Source organism: Geotrypetes seraphini, chromosome 4 (assembly GCF_902459505.1).
Source record: "Geotrypetes seraphini chromosome 4, aGeoSer1.1, whole genome shotgun sequence".
NCBI lineage: Eukaryota > Metazoa > Chordata > Amphibia > Gymnophiona > Dermophiidae > Geotrypetes > Geotrypetes seraphini.
The window spans coordinates 229,233,412-229,248,267 of NC_047087.1; the positions used below are offsets into that span (position 1 = coordinate 229,233,412).

General features: G+C 40.8%; 1 protein-coding gene across 3 annotated transcripts in view; it reads left to right on the forward strand.

The window, feature by feature from the left end:
• Positions 1-14,617, forward strand: part of DUSP13 (dual specificity phosphatase 13) — a 36,130-nt gene extending 21,513 nt beyond the window's left edge. For all 3 annotated transcript variants that reach the window (XM_033941136.1, XM_033941134.1, XM_033941135.1), the window contains 2 exons: positions 1,793-2,010; positions 13,903-14,617. In XM_033941136.1, the coding sequence (XP_033797027.1) occupies positions 1,793-2,010; positions 13,903-14,102 (418 nt within the window). In that variant the 3' untranslated portion in view covers positions 14,103-14,617. The remainder of the gene's footprint in view (positions 1-1,792; positions 2,011-13,902) is intronic.
• The last annotated feature ends 239 nt before the right edge of the window (positions 14,618-14,856 follow it).

Here is a 14,856-nt window from a genome sequence, read left to right on the forward strand (position 1 = left end):
CCACCCCCTTTTTGGGAGTGGAAAAAGTGCATCTTATGGAGCGAAAAATACGGTACTTTCAGAAACCTTCTACTCAACAATGTTATCAATTCAAGTTGACACATTTTAATTCATGGTGTAATCTCCATCACCTGGATCCTTTCATATCCTCTGTTCCTTCAGTGTTGGACTACCTTCTCCATTTATCCAACTCTGGACTTAAAACCTCTTCTGTCAGAATTCACCTCAGTACTGTTAGTACATTCCTTGCTTTGTTTAATAATAAACCTTTAGCTACTCATCTGCTTGTTTCCCAGTTTATGAAAGGACTTTTAAATTCAAAACCTCCACTAAAACTGCTCCCAGTTATTTGGGATCTGAATGTAGTTCTCACCATTTTGATGAAGCCTCCATTTGAACCTCTTCCAACTACTCATCTTGTTTCTCACTTGGAAAGTGGTCTTCTTGATCTGTGTCACTTCTGCTCATCGAGTAAGTGAACTTCAAGTGCTAGTTTGTAACTCACCTTTTACAGTATTTCATCACAACAACTCATCCTAAATTCCTTCTGAAAGTAGTCATGGAATTTCACCTTAATCACCTTCACATTGTTCTACCTGTTTTCTTTCCAAAGCCTCATTTTCATCCTGGAGAAATGGCTCTTCACACATTGGACTGTAAACGTGCCTTGGCTTACTATATACAGAGAACTAAGCCACACGGATCTTCACCTCAACTGTTCATCTCTTTTGACCCTAACAGATTAGGACTGCCTGTAACCAAACAAACTATTTCCACATGGTTAGCGGCCTGCATTTCTTTTTGCTATCCTCAGACTGGGTTGCAGCTTGAGGGGCATGTTACAGCACACAAGGTCCAAGCTATGGCAGCATCAGTGGCTTTTTTGTGTTCCACTCCCATTGACGATATTTGCAAAGCAGTTACTTGGTCTTCACACATATTTACATCTCACTTCTGTCTAGAAATCTATTGCAGATGAGATGGTTGTTTCGGCCAAGCAGTACTACAGAAATAATTTTCTTCCTAAAGGCTAACTCTCTTTCCATCCCATTTCAGTAAGCTAGGGAGTCCCACATGTAAGAATATGCTGCGTGCTTGTCCTAGGATAAAGCACAGTTACTTACCATAACAGGTGTTATTCGGGAACAGGCAGATATTCTCACATCCCTCCCACCTCCACTGGTTGGCTTCTTAGCTTGTTTTTGGAACTGAGGAACCATGAGCCAACATCAGGCGGGAAGGTACTCGTGCGTGCGTGGTACGGGCAATCTCGAAGTTTTGAAAAATCTTAAAGTGATAGTATGCTTTAACACTGTCCGTACTGGGCTCCGTGGAAGACATCATCCTACATGTGAGAATATCTGCCTCCTGTCCCCGGATAACACTTGTTGCGATAAGTAACTGTGCTTCATAAACCATAAAATTTATAGTGCTTTTTCACTTGATCGCCCATCCATCTCTCGGCTCTTTCTCAGTTCCCCCCCCTACTCCTTCCTTTCCCCATGAGATTGTAATTGAAATGCTTTTATGTTTTACTTATATAATCTAGTATTTGTCATCATTTGCTCATTTTTGATCTGAAGATAAAGGTATTGTTTTCAAAAGCTTTTAAAAATTTATTAAATCGAATAAAAAAGTCTTTTTTCTTTTTTCTTCTGTTTTATTTCTATTTATTACCTTAAATTTGCTGTAAATCTGCCTAAATTTAGGTCCAAACATTGTGTAAAACTGAATTCTAAGTATTTAATGAATTCCATTACTAACATATTTGTTGATCTTGCCTTAAATTTAGAGTTACGGCTCACAACAGATTTCTCTTATGGAAGATGGGTATCACGCATGTGCTGAATGCTGCTCATGGAAAGATGTTCTGCCAAGGAGGTCATGACTTTTATGGCACTAGTATTGATTACTATGGTGTACCAGCTAGTGACCTTCCAGACTTTGATATGAGCAAATATTTTTTCCCTGCATCAGAATATATACAGAAGGCCCTCAGTATTCCAGAAGGTATGGAACTTCTTTGGGTGCCCTGATTACATTCTACATTTGCTAATCATTATAATTTTGATGGGTCAAAATAATCAGCTGACCAAATGAATGTGCAGGCAATACAATTCAATATAAATACAGCTTATGTGCTCTGTTGCTTCTCCATAAGAAAAATTATCTGACAACCAAAGGGCTTTCTACATGCTGCATATTTAACCTCATAAATGTTTGCACACTTACCTCTCATCACTGCAGCTGGTTAGCAGCAGACTTCTTTATAACTTCTACCAGGGTGATAGCATTATCAGTGGATTTTGGAATAAATTTCCAGTATTAGTCTTCCAGGTTCCAAAGTGCCATCACTTGTTTTTATGTTAGAGTTTGTCACTTTGCCTCTATTTTTCTTAAGGATAATAGGTTTATTTTTCTGTTGCCCACAACATAATCCGAGTATTTGTTTCTCTTTGGCAGTAGCATTTTTTGATTGGTACTGGAACTCATACCCACCTTCCTTAAACAATGCAATACTGCTTCCACCTTCTGCAAACAGAATTCATGATGCAGTAAATAACACCATCACCCAGATGTGTCACCTGAGTGTCTCAATATTACATGTATGGAACATTGGAATTGTGCTGGCACTCCATGCAGGCTAAGCTTGAATACTAATGATTCTTTTTTGAACCAGTGTAATAGCTTATGTACCCAGGGCATCAGATAAACATAAAATTATGAGGCTGTATTGATTTTGTAAATTTAAATGTGTAAAGTTATCAGATAAAGGGCTATTTATATGGGGCTAGACTAGTCAGTTTGTGATTCTACTTAAGCTTATCTTTCAGTTAAGAACATAAAATAAGCAATGTGCAATCAGACCAAGATCCATCAAGCACAACATCCTATCTCCAACAGGATGGGTTTAAAGAGCAAGTACCTAGCAGATCTTGAGATTTTTTTTTTTAACCATATTTCATATGCTTTCTGTCAAGTAGCACAGCCTCTGTTTCATCATTTCTCCTGAGATGGGAAAGGGATTGGGGCTTATATACCACCTTTTTGTAGTTTTACAACCACACTCAAAGCGGTTTACATACAGGTACTTCAAGCATTTTCCCTATCTGTCCCGATGGGCTCACAATCTATCTAATGTACCTAGGGCAGTGGAGGATTAAGGGACTTGTATGGAGTCACATGGAGCAGCACAGGATTTGAACCCACAATCTCAGGCAACCCTATGAGCATTGGAGCAGCATCATAGCATTTAGCACTCTGGGCTGCAGTAAAAACCTCTATCATGGCTTAATAAATGAGTGGGGGGGGGTAAATAAACTACTAGTCAAGTTCAGGAGTCATGCAGATAAATGTACATTTAAGTGTGGACATGGCAGTAAAACACATAAACACTACTCTATAATGAGCTCTGAGCTGAGTATAATAATGCCGAGCTTATAAATAAGCCCAAAAATGAGAAACAGGTAAATCCCACCCAGTCTTCATTTGATTGAAAGAGGGGAAATGCCCCCCTCTCCTAACTCTAATAAGTGAAAAAGACTACTACAACCCCTAGCTGCACATAGAGAAAAAGGGGAAGAGCCCATCCCTAGTGTAAAGTCCAGGTTACCCACATTACCTAGCAATGTCAAGGCCCAAGTGGTTTTCCCCTGCCGCTTGCGCCACCACTCCCCACAGTAAAGTATCTGCTGTGTTGCTTCCCTTCCCACCCCTCTTAGCCAGCACCCCTCCTCGCAATCGCAACACTTGCTCCCTCCTGCTGATGGCAAAAAAACCCCCAAACATCCAGGCATCTCTTCCCCTCACTTTTATGGGTGCTCTTCAGAATTTTCTCTTTCTGAGGTGTCCGGACATGATAACCATTCTCACAAGTGCCATTCAACTGCCCCAAAGCTTCTCCTCTGAAACACTTCCTGTTTCCACCTGGGCGGCTTGTGTCAGAGGAGAAACTTTGGGGCAGTTGCGTGGGACTTGTAAGAACGTTGTCACATCCGGATACCTCAGAAAGAGAAAACTCTGAAGAGCGCCTGCAAAGGAGAGGGGAAGGGAGGAAAGTGGCCCGACAAGGGGAAGAGGTTGAGTGACGCTGAAGGGAAGTGGATGGAGATGGGGGAAGGGTAATAGACACTGAAGAGAAATGAGGGGAGAGAGACGCTGAAAACAGAGAGGAAAGAGAGAGGGAGGAGCAGACGCTGGATGGAAGTAGGGAGGGGAGAGAGGGGGGCAGATGCTGGTTGGAAGGGGAGAATGAGAGAGGAGAACAGACGCTGAAAATGGAGAGAGAGGGAGCAAATGCTAGAAGGAAGTGGGGAGCCGAGAAAGGGGAGCTGACGCTGGATGGGAGGGAAGAGAGAGGGGAACATACACTGGATGGGAGAGGATAGACAGGGGAGCAGACTCTGGAAGGAAGTGGAGAGAAGAAAGAGCACATACTGGATGGAAGGAGGGGATAAAGGAAAAGAACACATGCTGGATTGGGGGAAGAGGATAGATTTAGTGAGATATTAGAAGGGGTGAGGGAAAGGTGGCAAGCTGTAGGTAGACCAAACAAAAGCTGCAGGCAATGTACAAGATGCAGGCAATGTTTATTATACCAATGATAAAATGCAGTAAATATATGACCTTATTATCAACCCAAGGACACGCCACGGTCCTTGTTTCGGACAACATGCTTTCCTCAGGGGTCCATGGTGCATAAGGTATAAAATAGACTGCTAAAAGGTACCAAACAATTGCCCGTGTTGATCAATCTACAGACAGAAACTTCAATATGGGCAATTGTTTGGTACCTTTTAGCAGTCTATTTTATACCTTATGCACCATGGACCCCTGAGGAAGGCATGTTGTCCGAAACACGGACCGTGTCGGGTCCTTGGGTTGGTAATAAGGTTTCGCGATGTGCGTGCTTCCTTAGGAAGGGATTATCTAATAATTCAAAACAAAAACATTCAATATACAGTGCTTCACGATTTCATTCTTTCAAAAATTTTCCTCCAAATTAATCTAAATAATCTGTTATCTTATTTCAACTTTATCAAATCACCACTCAAATTTCCTTGCTTCAGCCACCAAGGAAGGAACAAACCATACTGCTCTTACTTAGCAGGCAACTAACCGACAAAGCAACGCTGCCACTCCTCCCGTATTTTAAATGGAGAGGACTGCGTCACTTCCGTTATTACCCCCTAAACCTAATTACCATATAATACCAACACTTCTAACAGGGACGAGAGACAGCTATCCTCAGATTTGAAACTAATCGATTTTATTGTTAAGCCCCTTGGGGCTTAATGTATGCCAGTTATAAATGAATCGATGTTCTTTTTCCATAAGTATTTGTGATACATCCCCCCTAAAAAAGGGCAGATGTACCAACACTGTGTAACGCAACTCTTCACTTAGATGACCCGCATCCCTCCAATGAGAAACCAGAGGGGCCTAAAGACGGCCACATTGAATGTTACTTAAATGTTCCGCTATTCTGATTTTTATGGGCATTTTGTATGGCCAATATACAATTTATCGCAAGGACACCTTATACAATACACCCTGCCATTGATGAACAATCTGAGCTCGTAAGTAATTTAAACTTTTTTCCTCTGGTGTATGGGATGTCCAGTTCTTGAATTTGTAAAATATATTGGCAATATACACATCAGCCAAAGGGCTTGTGGCCACTCCCCCTTTGTTGACCGGCCCCTCTGGGTTCTTCACGGATATCCCTATGACATAATATCTCTCCAACATTACGCCCCCGTTGAAAAGCAAATTTGGGAGGTTTCACCAACTCTGGAATCACCTTTTAATACTGACCAGTGTCACTTAATGATCTGACATATCCTATAATTGTCCGTAGTATAAGGTAATACACATACAATAGGGTTGCTGTCTCTCTCTTTATTAGGTTATAATAACCATTCCCTGTGGCAGTTGCTTGCCCGTTTCCAGGCCTTCCTTACCACCCTTGAGGGATACCCTCTTTGTATAAACCGATGATACATTTTCTCAGCTTGTATCTGAAATTCACTATCCTCTGAACATATTCTTTTCAACCCGAGGAACTGACCCACAGGGATGCCCTGACGGAGGGGTCTTGGATGGAAACTTTGAAATTGTAATAACAAGTTTCTATCCAACATCTTACTGTATAAGGTGGTTTTAATTTTATCTAGACATTTTATCACTATTAGATCCAAAACAGGTATACTGTCTTCACTAATATTAAATGTAAATTTTATATTAGTGTCAAACCTATTCAGTTCATGCACGAATTGATACAGTAGAGCTTGAGGCCTGGTCCAAAAAAAAATCACATCATCTATATATCGTTTCCATAACAAAACCCCTCCATACAGTGCCAATCTATACGAAGCAAGACTAGACAATTTGCAGCTCTACACTCTAGAGGAGCGCAGGGAGAGGGGAGACATGATTGAGACGTTTAAATACGTCACCGGATGTATAGAAGTGGAAGATAACATCTTCCTTCTTAGAGGCCCCTCAACCACAAGAGGGCACCCGCTCAAACTCAGGGGCGGAAAATTTCACGGCGACACCAGGAAGTATTTCTTCACGGAGCGAGTGATTGATCGGTGGAACGGGCTTCCAGTGCAGGTGATCGAGGCCAGCAGTGTGCCAGATTTTAAGAATAAATGGGACGCCCATGTGGGATCCCTAAGAGGGTCAGGGCAAAACACTAGCTAATCTTAAGGGGAGGGTCTATAGTGGGCAGACTTGATGGGCCTTGGCCCTTTTCTGCCGTCATCTTTCTGTTTCTATGTTTCTATACACATATCTCCTTTCAAACTGGGTCATATACAAACAGGCTTTAGAGGGGGCAGCTGCTGACCCCATAGCTACCCCTTTTATTTGAGCATAATATTGTTGTTCAAATCGAAAATAGTTACATCAGATCACAATTTCAACTAACTGTCTAACAAACAATCCTTTCTCCCTCGATAAGCCTGCCATGTCCAGAAAATTGCCAGCCACGTCAATGGCTGCCTGCTGAGGTATGTTTGTATATAGAGCCGCTACATCGGCCGTTACCATCACCATTTCATCCTGTATCTCCCCCATGTCTTCTATTATCCGCAAGAAATGAGACGAGTCCTGAATATATGATTCAGCACCAGATACAAATGTCTTAAGGAAGCCATCAATATATTTTGACAGAGGTTTCATGAGAGACCCAATCCCTGCCACTATGGGACGTCCCGGAGGACGTTGCATAGATTTATGTATCTTGGGAATAAAGTAGATCATCAATGGGAAATTCCCTACTGAGACACTTATATTCCATAGAACTAATTAGATCACTATTTCTTGCAGTTGTTAATATATCATCTACCTTTATTTTCAACTCAGTGGTTGGGTCTCTTTGTAACTTCAAATAAAAATCCTCATTAGTTAATTGACTGTCAGCCTCCTGTTTATATTGTGCATAGTCCTGGAGGACGATCCCGCCCCTCTTGTCCACTCTCTGGATAATAATTGATTGGTCATTTCTCAAAGACTGTAGCATCTGAAGCTGATATCGAGATAAATTATATTTAGTACAGGACAACTGTAGCTCCATGGATTGTAAATCAGACAAAATCAATCGTTCAAATGCCGCCACCGAAACATCCGGGGATCCTGGTGGAATTCATTTAGATCTCATATGGACCAACTGGCTTTCACTTTCATTGAGTTGTTGAATTTCTTTATTTTGAAAGAAAATCGTAACCGCAGGGTACCAAAATAACAGAATAAGGCTATACGGATATCAAAACCATCATACTTCTTAGTGGGAACAAAAGACAGTCCTTTAAGAAGAACTTGTTCCTCTTCATGTGACAATCTCCGAGAGGATAAGTTGAACACCCCTGTAGTTATTTGCGTGTGTTCATCTTCTTGGGCTTGCTCACCTTGACTTCCTTGGGTTTGACTGCCACTGCTTGTTCTTCCTTGTTCACTGGTTTTATCTGTAAAAAAGACGAGGATAATACAGTAGACCCCGGTTGTATCAAATTCTGTTTAACCATGGGAGCGTCCTCTTCTGAGGATTCACTGGTGGTCATATTAAAAACCACTTTTTTACCTATCTATCTACTTCTACGGATCTTAGTCTTTTTATTCATCCATCCCTAAACGTTTCCCTTAGTGTAGTCCATTTCATCCCTGCGGTATTTTTTAATTTTAAACATTCTCTGTTCATTCAGATATATCTCCATTTGGGATTCATGTTCTTTCAAATTTTGTTGAAATTCATCTGCTTCTTGATTTTGTTTCATCTGATCCATTTTATTTTGTAAATCCAGCTGATGTTCTTCAATAATGGGTGCTAACACATCCACTGTTAATAACATTAAGTCCAAGGAGTACCGTGTCAAAAGTCTCATTCCAATTTCTCACATACATTTCATTATCCATGAATCTAGGCTCATTGCATATCCTCAACCCACGAGGGACTGTTTGAGCATGGCAATACTCTACTAGTGTAGCCGAATGTAACTGGGCTCTAATTAAAGCTCTATTCACGTTTTTAATTTCATTCCAACTTATTGGGGCTGATACTGCCCCCTCCCCCAACAGGCGGACACCAGCCATTAATGAGGCTATACGATCATCTGCGGCGTTTCAGTTTCCAGCACGAAGTTTTTCACTATCTGTGGATGGTCGAGTAAACACCTTTATGTGATTCTTTTTATTTCAATGTATGATTCGCAAGACTCCTGAGGCAGGCCATTTGGCCGAAACATGTACATGTCGAGTCATTGAATTACTGTTTTGAAGAAATAAAGGATATTTATGAAATACATCTGAGTTCACCAGTCATCTTTGGACAATTCCACTCTTTTGTGTGTGAGTCCCTGGAGGATTCCATATGACCCACTCAGTTGTTTGGAGTAGCCTCCTCCTTTCTGCCTCGGTTTCTCTCATTACAGGCTTGAAGATTTTTCAGCCAGTTGCCAGATCCTGTGGGGAGTTTCTGTGAGTATACACATTACTGAAGGCCTTTCTTGGGGTGCTCGCTGCATACTGCAAGTTAGTACTGCATTGATTGTCATTGTTTTTCTGAGTTGCCTTTGTGCCTGTTTCTCACTTATTAATGTTAAGCCAGTTTATGATTTACTTGTGTTGATGGGGATTCTCCCCCGTACCCCTTTGTCCTGCATTTGCAGGTATGTGCTTGGCTTTGGGACTGAACTAAGGTTGTTTACTGATTCTCACATTAGGGGGAGTACAGCATGTGTTCAAAAAAGATGTAGATTTCTGCAACACTCAAACTGTGGGTTGGGATTGAACACGTGGAGGGGCATAATCGAAAGGGACGTCTAAGTCCGTTTATGTCCATCTCGCAAGTCGTCCATAGTTAAAAAGAGCTTAAGATACATTTTTGAAAGATACGTCCAACTTTTTTTTCATTTCGAAAATCGTCTAATTATACGTCCTGCCGATCTGATCGTCAAAGCCACTAAATCGTCCATCTTTATACCACATTTTCATCCAACTTTCTGTCCAAGTCCAAAACGCCTAGAACAAGCCCTGTTGGACATGGGAGTACTGCACACCCAGACATGCCACCTAAACAGTGGGGTACCTTACAGGGCACTGCTGTGAACTTCACAAAAAGGGTGCCATGGCTTCTCCTCCCTACAGCTCCATTATAGGTTACAGTGAGCACCCCAAACCACCTCCAGAATCCCCTAGACCCACTTATCTACCACCCCACTAGCCCTTATGGCTGCAGGAGCCACTTATATGCCAGTACAAAAGGGTTTTGGGGGTGTATATGGGAGTGCACATGTTTCAGTATCAATGCAGTGATTACAGGGGCTTATGGGCATGGGTCATCCTCTCCATGGGCCCTAACCCAACCCTAAGACGGTTTAAGACGCCTCTGTGCAGCACGACTAGGCTTTCCTATGCCAGACGGCCAGGTGATGATGGTCTGGAGGCTAAATTTTTAAGTTGTGATTAAAATTTTTATGGGGGTGGGGGGGTCTGTTTTATGTGTTTGCAATGCTTATCTGGTGACTTTAGGTGGGTTTTTGTGACTTAGATCATGTTTTACATGGTCTAAGTCACAACATCCAAGTTCCGTCGATCGTGGGCTGTATAACTTTCGGTTATACATGCTATACGACTAAGTCTAAGCCGGCCCACGTCCCACCCAACTCCTGCCCTCGACACGCCTCCCGAAACGCCTCGTTTAGCACTGTGAAGGCCTAGGTCGTTTAGAAATACATCCAAAATCCTGTTTTATTATCGGCACTTGGACGTTTTTGAGAAATGTTCGTCCAAGTGCCGACTTAGGCCGGTTTTTGGACGTTTTTCTCTTTCGATTATGAGCCCCCTAGCATATAAGAACATAAGAAGTTGCCTCCACTGGGTCAGACCAGAGGTCCATCCCGCCCAGTGGTCCGCTCCCGCGGTGGCCCACCAGGTCCTTTGACCTGTGAAGTGATTTGACCATTTTTATATCCTACCTCTGCTTCTATCTGTACCCCTCAATCCCTTTATCTTTTAGGAACCTATCCAAACCTTCCTTGAACCCCTGTACTGTGGTCTGGCCTATCACAACCTCTGGAAGAGCGTTCCATGCGTCTACCACCCTCTGGGTAAAAAAGAACTTCCTAGCATTTGTTCTGAACCTGTCCCCTTTCAATTTCTCCGAGTGACCCCTAGTGCTTGTGGTTCCCCACCTTTTGAAGAATCTGTCCTTGTCCACTTTCTCTATGCCCTTCAGGATTTTGAAGGTTTCTATCATGTCCCCTCTAAGTCTCCTCTTCTCCAGGGAGAACAGCCCCAGCATTTTTAACCTGTCAGCGTATGAAAAATTTTCCATACCTCTTATCAGTTTTGTCTCTCTTCTCTGGACTCCCTCGAGTACTGCCATGTCTTTCTTGAGGTACGGTGACCAGTACTGGACACAGTATTCCAGGTGCGGGCGCACCATTGCACGATACAGTGGCATGATGACTTCTTTCGTCCTGGTTGTGATACCCTTTTTGATGATGCCCAGCATTCTGTTTGCTTTCTTTGAGGCTGTCGCACACTGCGCCGATGGCTTCAATGTTGCGTCCACCATCACCCCCAGGTCTTTTTCAAGGTCGCTCACCCCTAGCAATATTCCCCCCATTTTATAGCTGAACATCGGGTTCTTTTTCCCTACATGCATGACCTTGTATTTGTCCACATTGAAACTCATTTGCCATTTTTTTGCCCACTCCTCTAGTCTCGTCAGGTCCCTCTGCAGGTCTTCATAATCCTCCTTGGTTTTGACCCTGCTACAGAGTTTGGTGTCATCAGCAAATTTAATGACCTCACATTTCGTCCCCGTCTCCAGGTCGTTGATAAATATATTGAACAGGAGTGGTCCCAACACCGATCCCTGAGGGACTCCGCTCGTGACCCATTGCCAGTCTGAGTAATGCCCTTTTACTCCAACCCTCTGTTTTCTGCCCGCCAGCCAGTGTCTGATCCATCTGTGTATATCCCCTTGCACCCTGTGATATGGAATCCTACAGGGATTAACAGAAAGAAGATTATCGAAGGTGTAAATCTAATCTGTCACTAAATTATGTAAACCAATTAAAACAAAAACTGCAATGAAGTCTCTAAAAATGTAGAGAGAACACGTCTTCAAATTCAAGAATCTACCATAATATCTTGAAAAAAACAAAAAGCCATTGAAACCTGCTAATGGGACATCCCTGCATTTATCCCTTTGTGTTAATTTTGTGCATGACCAGGAAGCAAAGGTCTGGATGCCCTGATTCAACCCTAGCCAAAGGCAGGCCTCCCTTACAGCCTCTTTTACAAAGCCGTGCTAGCGGCTGTGCTGCGCTAACGGCCCCAAAGCCCATAGAGATTTAAAGGGCTTCAGGGCTGTTGCCGTGCAGCTTTGTAAAAGAGGCCGTTAGTGTTTACATTCCGTGCATGACCAACTACAAATAACCAAATTAACAGGCAATATACATTTCTCAAATGTGGTATTCTTAAATAATATTTGAATTGTGTCTTCAAACCATAGAGAAATGGATGATGGCAAATAAATTATGTCTGAATGTGGCAAAGACAAATTATGGCCCTCTTTTATCAAGCTGCGTTAGGATTTTGTAATCATCGGCCTCTGTGGTAAAAGCTCTGACACTCAGAATTCCTATAAGAGTCAGAGCTTTTACCACAGCGATCCGAGATAAAAAGTCCTAATGCAGTTTTAGTGATTTCTCAACTCCAGATGAAGTTTACATAAATAAAAATTGCATAACATTTGCAAAATCTCTGAGAAATCAAGGATTTATGGTTGATTCACATCTATCTTTGAAGGATCATATTACTGTAATTGTGAAGAAAGTATTTTATAAGATTTTAATGTTGCATTGATTGAACGCCTTATTTAAATTTTAAAAATTTATTTACATTATTTCATGCTTTAGTTCTTTCTCATTTTCATTTTTGTAATGCCTTATTAAGGATTACAAAAAATTGTATTAAAACTTTTACACATGGCTCAAAATGCAGCAGTGAGAGTATTGGTGAGAAGAAACCATTTTGAATCTGTATCCCCTTTATTACAAGCATTACATTGGCTTCCTATTGTGTACCGTAAGATCTTATTATTGGTATATTCTGTAAAGTCCTTAGTTATGAAGCCTCTGTCATAGCATCATCATTAATATATAGACTATCTCAGGTTATAAGGTCAATGTTTGATATTCCCTCCAGAAACAGATTTGATTATGTGTGACTAAATCCAGTACTTTAGAATGCACTACCTCTGAATTTGCAATTAACCACTAAAACAGAAGAATTTAGTAAGAGACATATCTGTATTTATTTGCTCACCCTAGTTCTTAGAGTGGGGTTAATATGTTGTATTAGGTAAAAAGACATATAGCCATGCACTGTTGTATTGCTTTGTTATGTTTGTATTATAGTATCTTTTATTATACGTGTTTGATTGTAACCCACTGTGACCATTGGACATAATGGATTATAAATTTTAATAAACATAATTATAAAATGATGTAAACTATCAATCTGCATCAATATTGTATAATTTTCACTAGGAATCAGGGCTAAAAGTAAGCCACTGCAGCTTCAGTCTTGTTGTAAAACAAAAAATATTGTTGTAAGACAAAAAATATTGAACTAGTATACCCCGCTGTGTTCTATTTACATATTATATCAAGTGATCTAAAAAAAAATAATTAACCTTACCACTTAAGTTTCTTATATCTAAGATATTCTCAGTTTTATTGTTTATATAATAATATTTCAAGTCAAAACCAACATTATCATCATTATTATATCTTTAAACTAGGGTATATTTCAATTAAAAATTTTAATCATGATTAAGGGTTTATATATCTTGTACATGTGTTTATCTGTGTGTATGTATTTATTTCCTACTGCAGCTCCATGTGATTCTGGATAAAAAGAAATCACTTAATCCTCCATTGCCCAGGGTACAAAATAAGTATCTGTATACAATATGTAAACCACTTTGATTGTAAGTACAGAAAGGTATTCTTACTACAGATTAAAAAGCACTACCACAGGGCACATTTGGGCATCTCGTGGTAGTTTTGGGATCGGGGTGTGCTTCCCACTTGCTGAAAAACAGAATTTATATTTTAGCATTGGGGACATGTCTGAGGGCAGAGAGAAGCGAAGCATTTTCTGCATTAATTGGTTAGAGCAGTTACATCACATCGCACTAACCAATTTAGCATGTGGTTAGCGTATGAGGTGTTACTGCCTAGAAAATAGGTATCAGTAAGTGCTCATGTGCTAATGGGAAAATTATGGATAAAATACCAAACACAAAATTCCTTCAGCAGGACACTAGTAAGACAGTTTACTAACCCAACAGAAGTAACCACTTTGCATTTTTTTTTTAATCAGCTAAAATTCTAGTGCACTGTGCTGTGGGAATAAGCAGGTCAGCTTCTTTGGTGCTTGCCTATCTCATGATTCATCATCGCCTCTCATTGGTTGAGGCCATCAAAACAGTGAAGAAACATCGAGTGATTTCACCCAATCGAGGATTCTTAAAACAACTACAGAATTTGGATATACAACTACGTCATAGAAAGAACAGCTAATTGCAGCCTCCCTAAAGATGTGATCCAAGGACTTATAAATGTATTTTGTTTTACCCTTTTCAGTTTATGTAATTTTTGCTTATTCATTTGACTATAGTTGATATTTTTTTGTTATACAAAACGCATGCTTTGTTTGCCATTCCGTATTTTAACAAGCAGTGTTAAAAATGTTCTGCAAATTAGTGAGATTTTTTAAAATTTTGAGGTGTTCCCCTGTAGTGATCCAGAGCCCTTGTGCACAGCCAATGTATGGAAAATGTCACAAATTACTTCACATATAATCTGATTGGTTCATGTAATGTGTCAAATCATGGGTATCATTTTAACTAACATTGACCAATCAGATCCTTTGAGCATGAGAAAACTTGTGACTTTCTAGCTAATACTGCCTCTCTCAGGGGCCCTTTTATTATACAGCACTAAAAAGTGACCTGCTCTATCTCCAGCACAGAACTTTCTCACACGCTAAGACTACTTTTAATGCTGCTGGTAAATGACCAATTTTCTTATTTCTGCAATAAGAGCCATGCACTAATTTTCCCACTAACATATGAGTACTTACCACCTATTTTATAGGTGGAAAGTACTTATATGCTAATGCATGCCCACTTGCTAACCAATTTGCATAGCCTCTCCCATTCTCTCTGAAACACACCCTCAGGGTGGGTAGCAGGTGTATATGCAAAAATTACTGCAGGACACCTGAGTGTGCCTCTTCATAGTGTATGGTAATCAAGGCTTTTTTTGTGCCAGT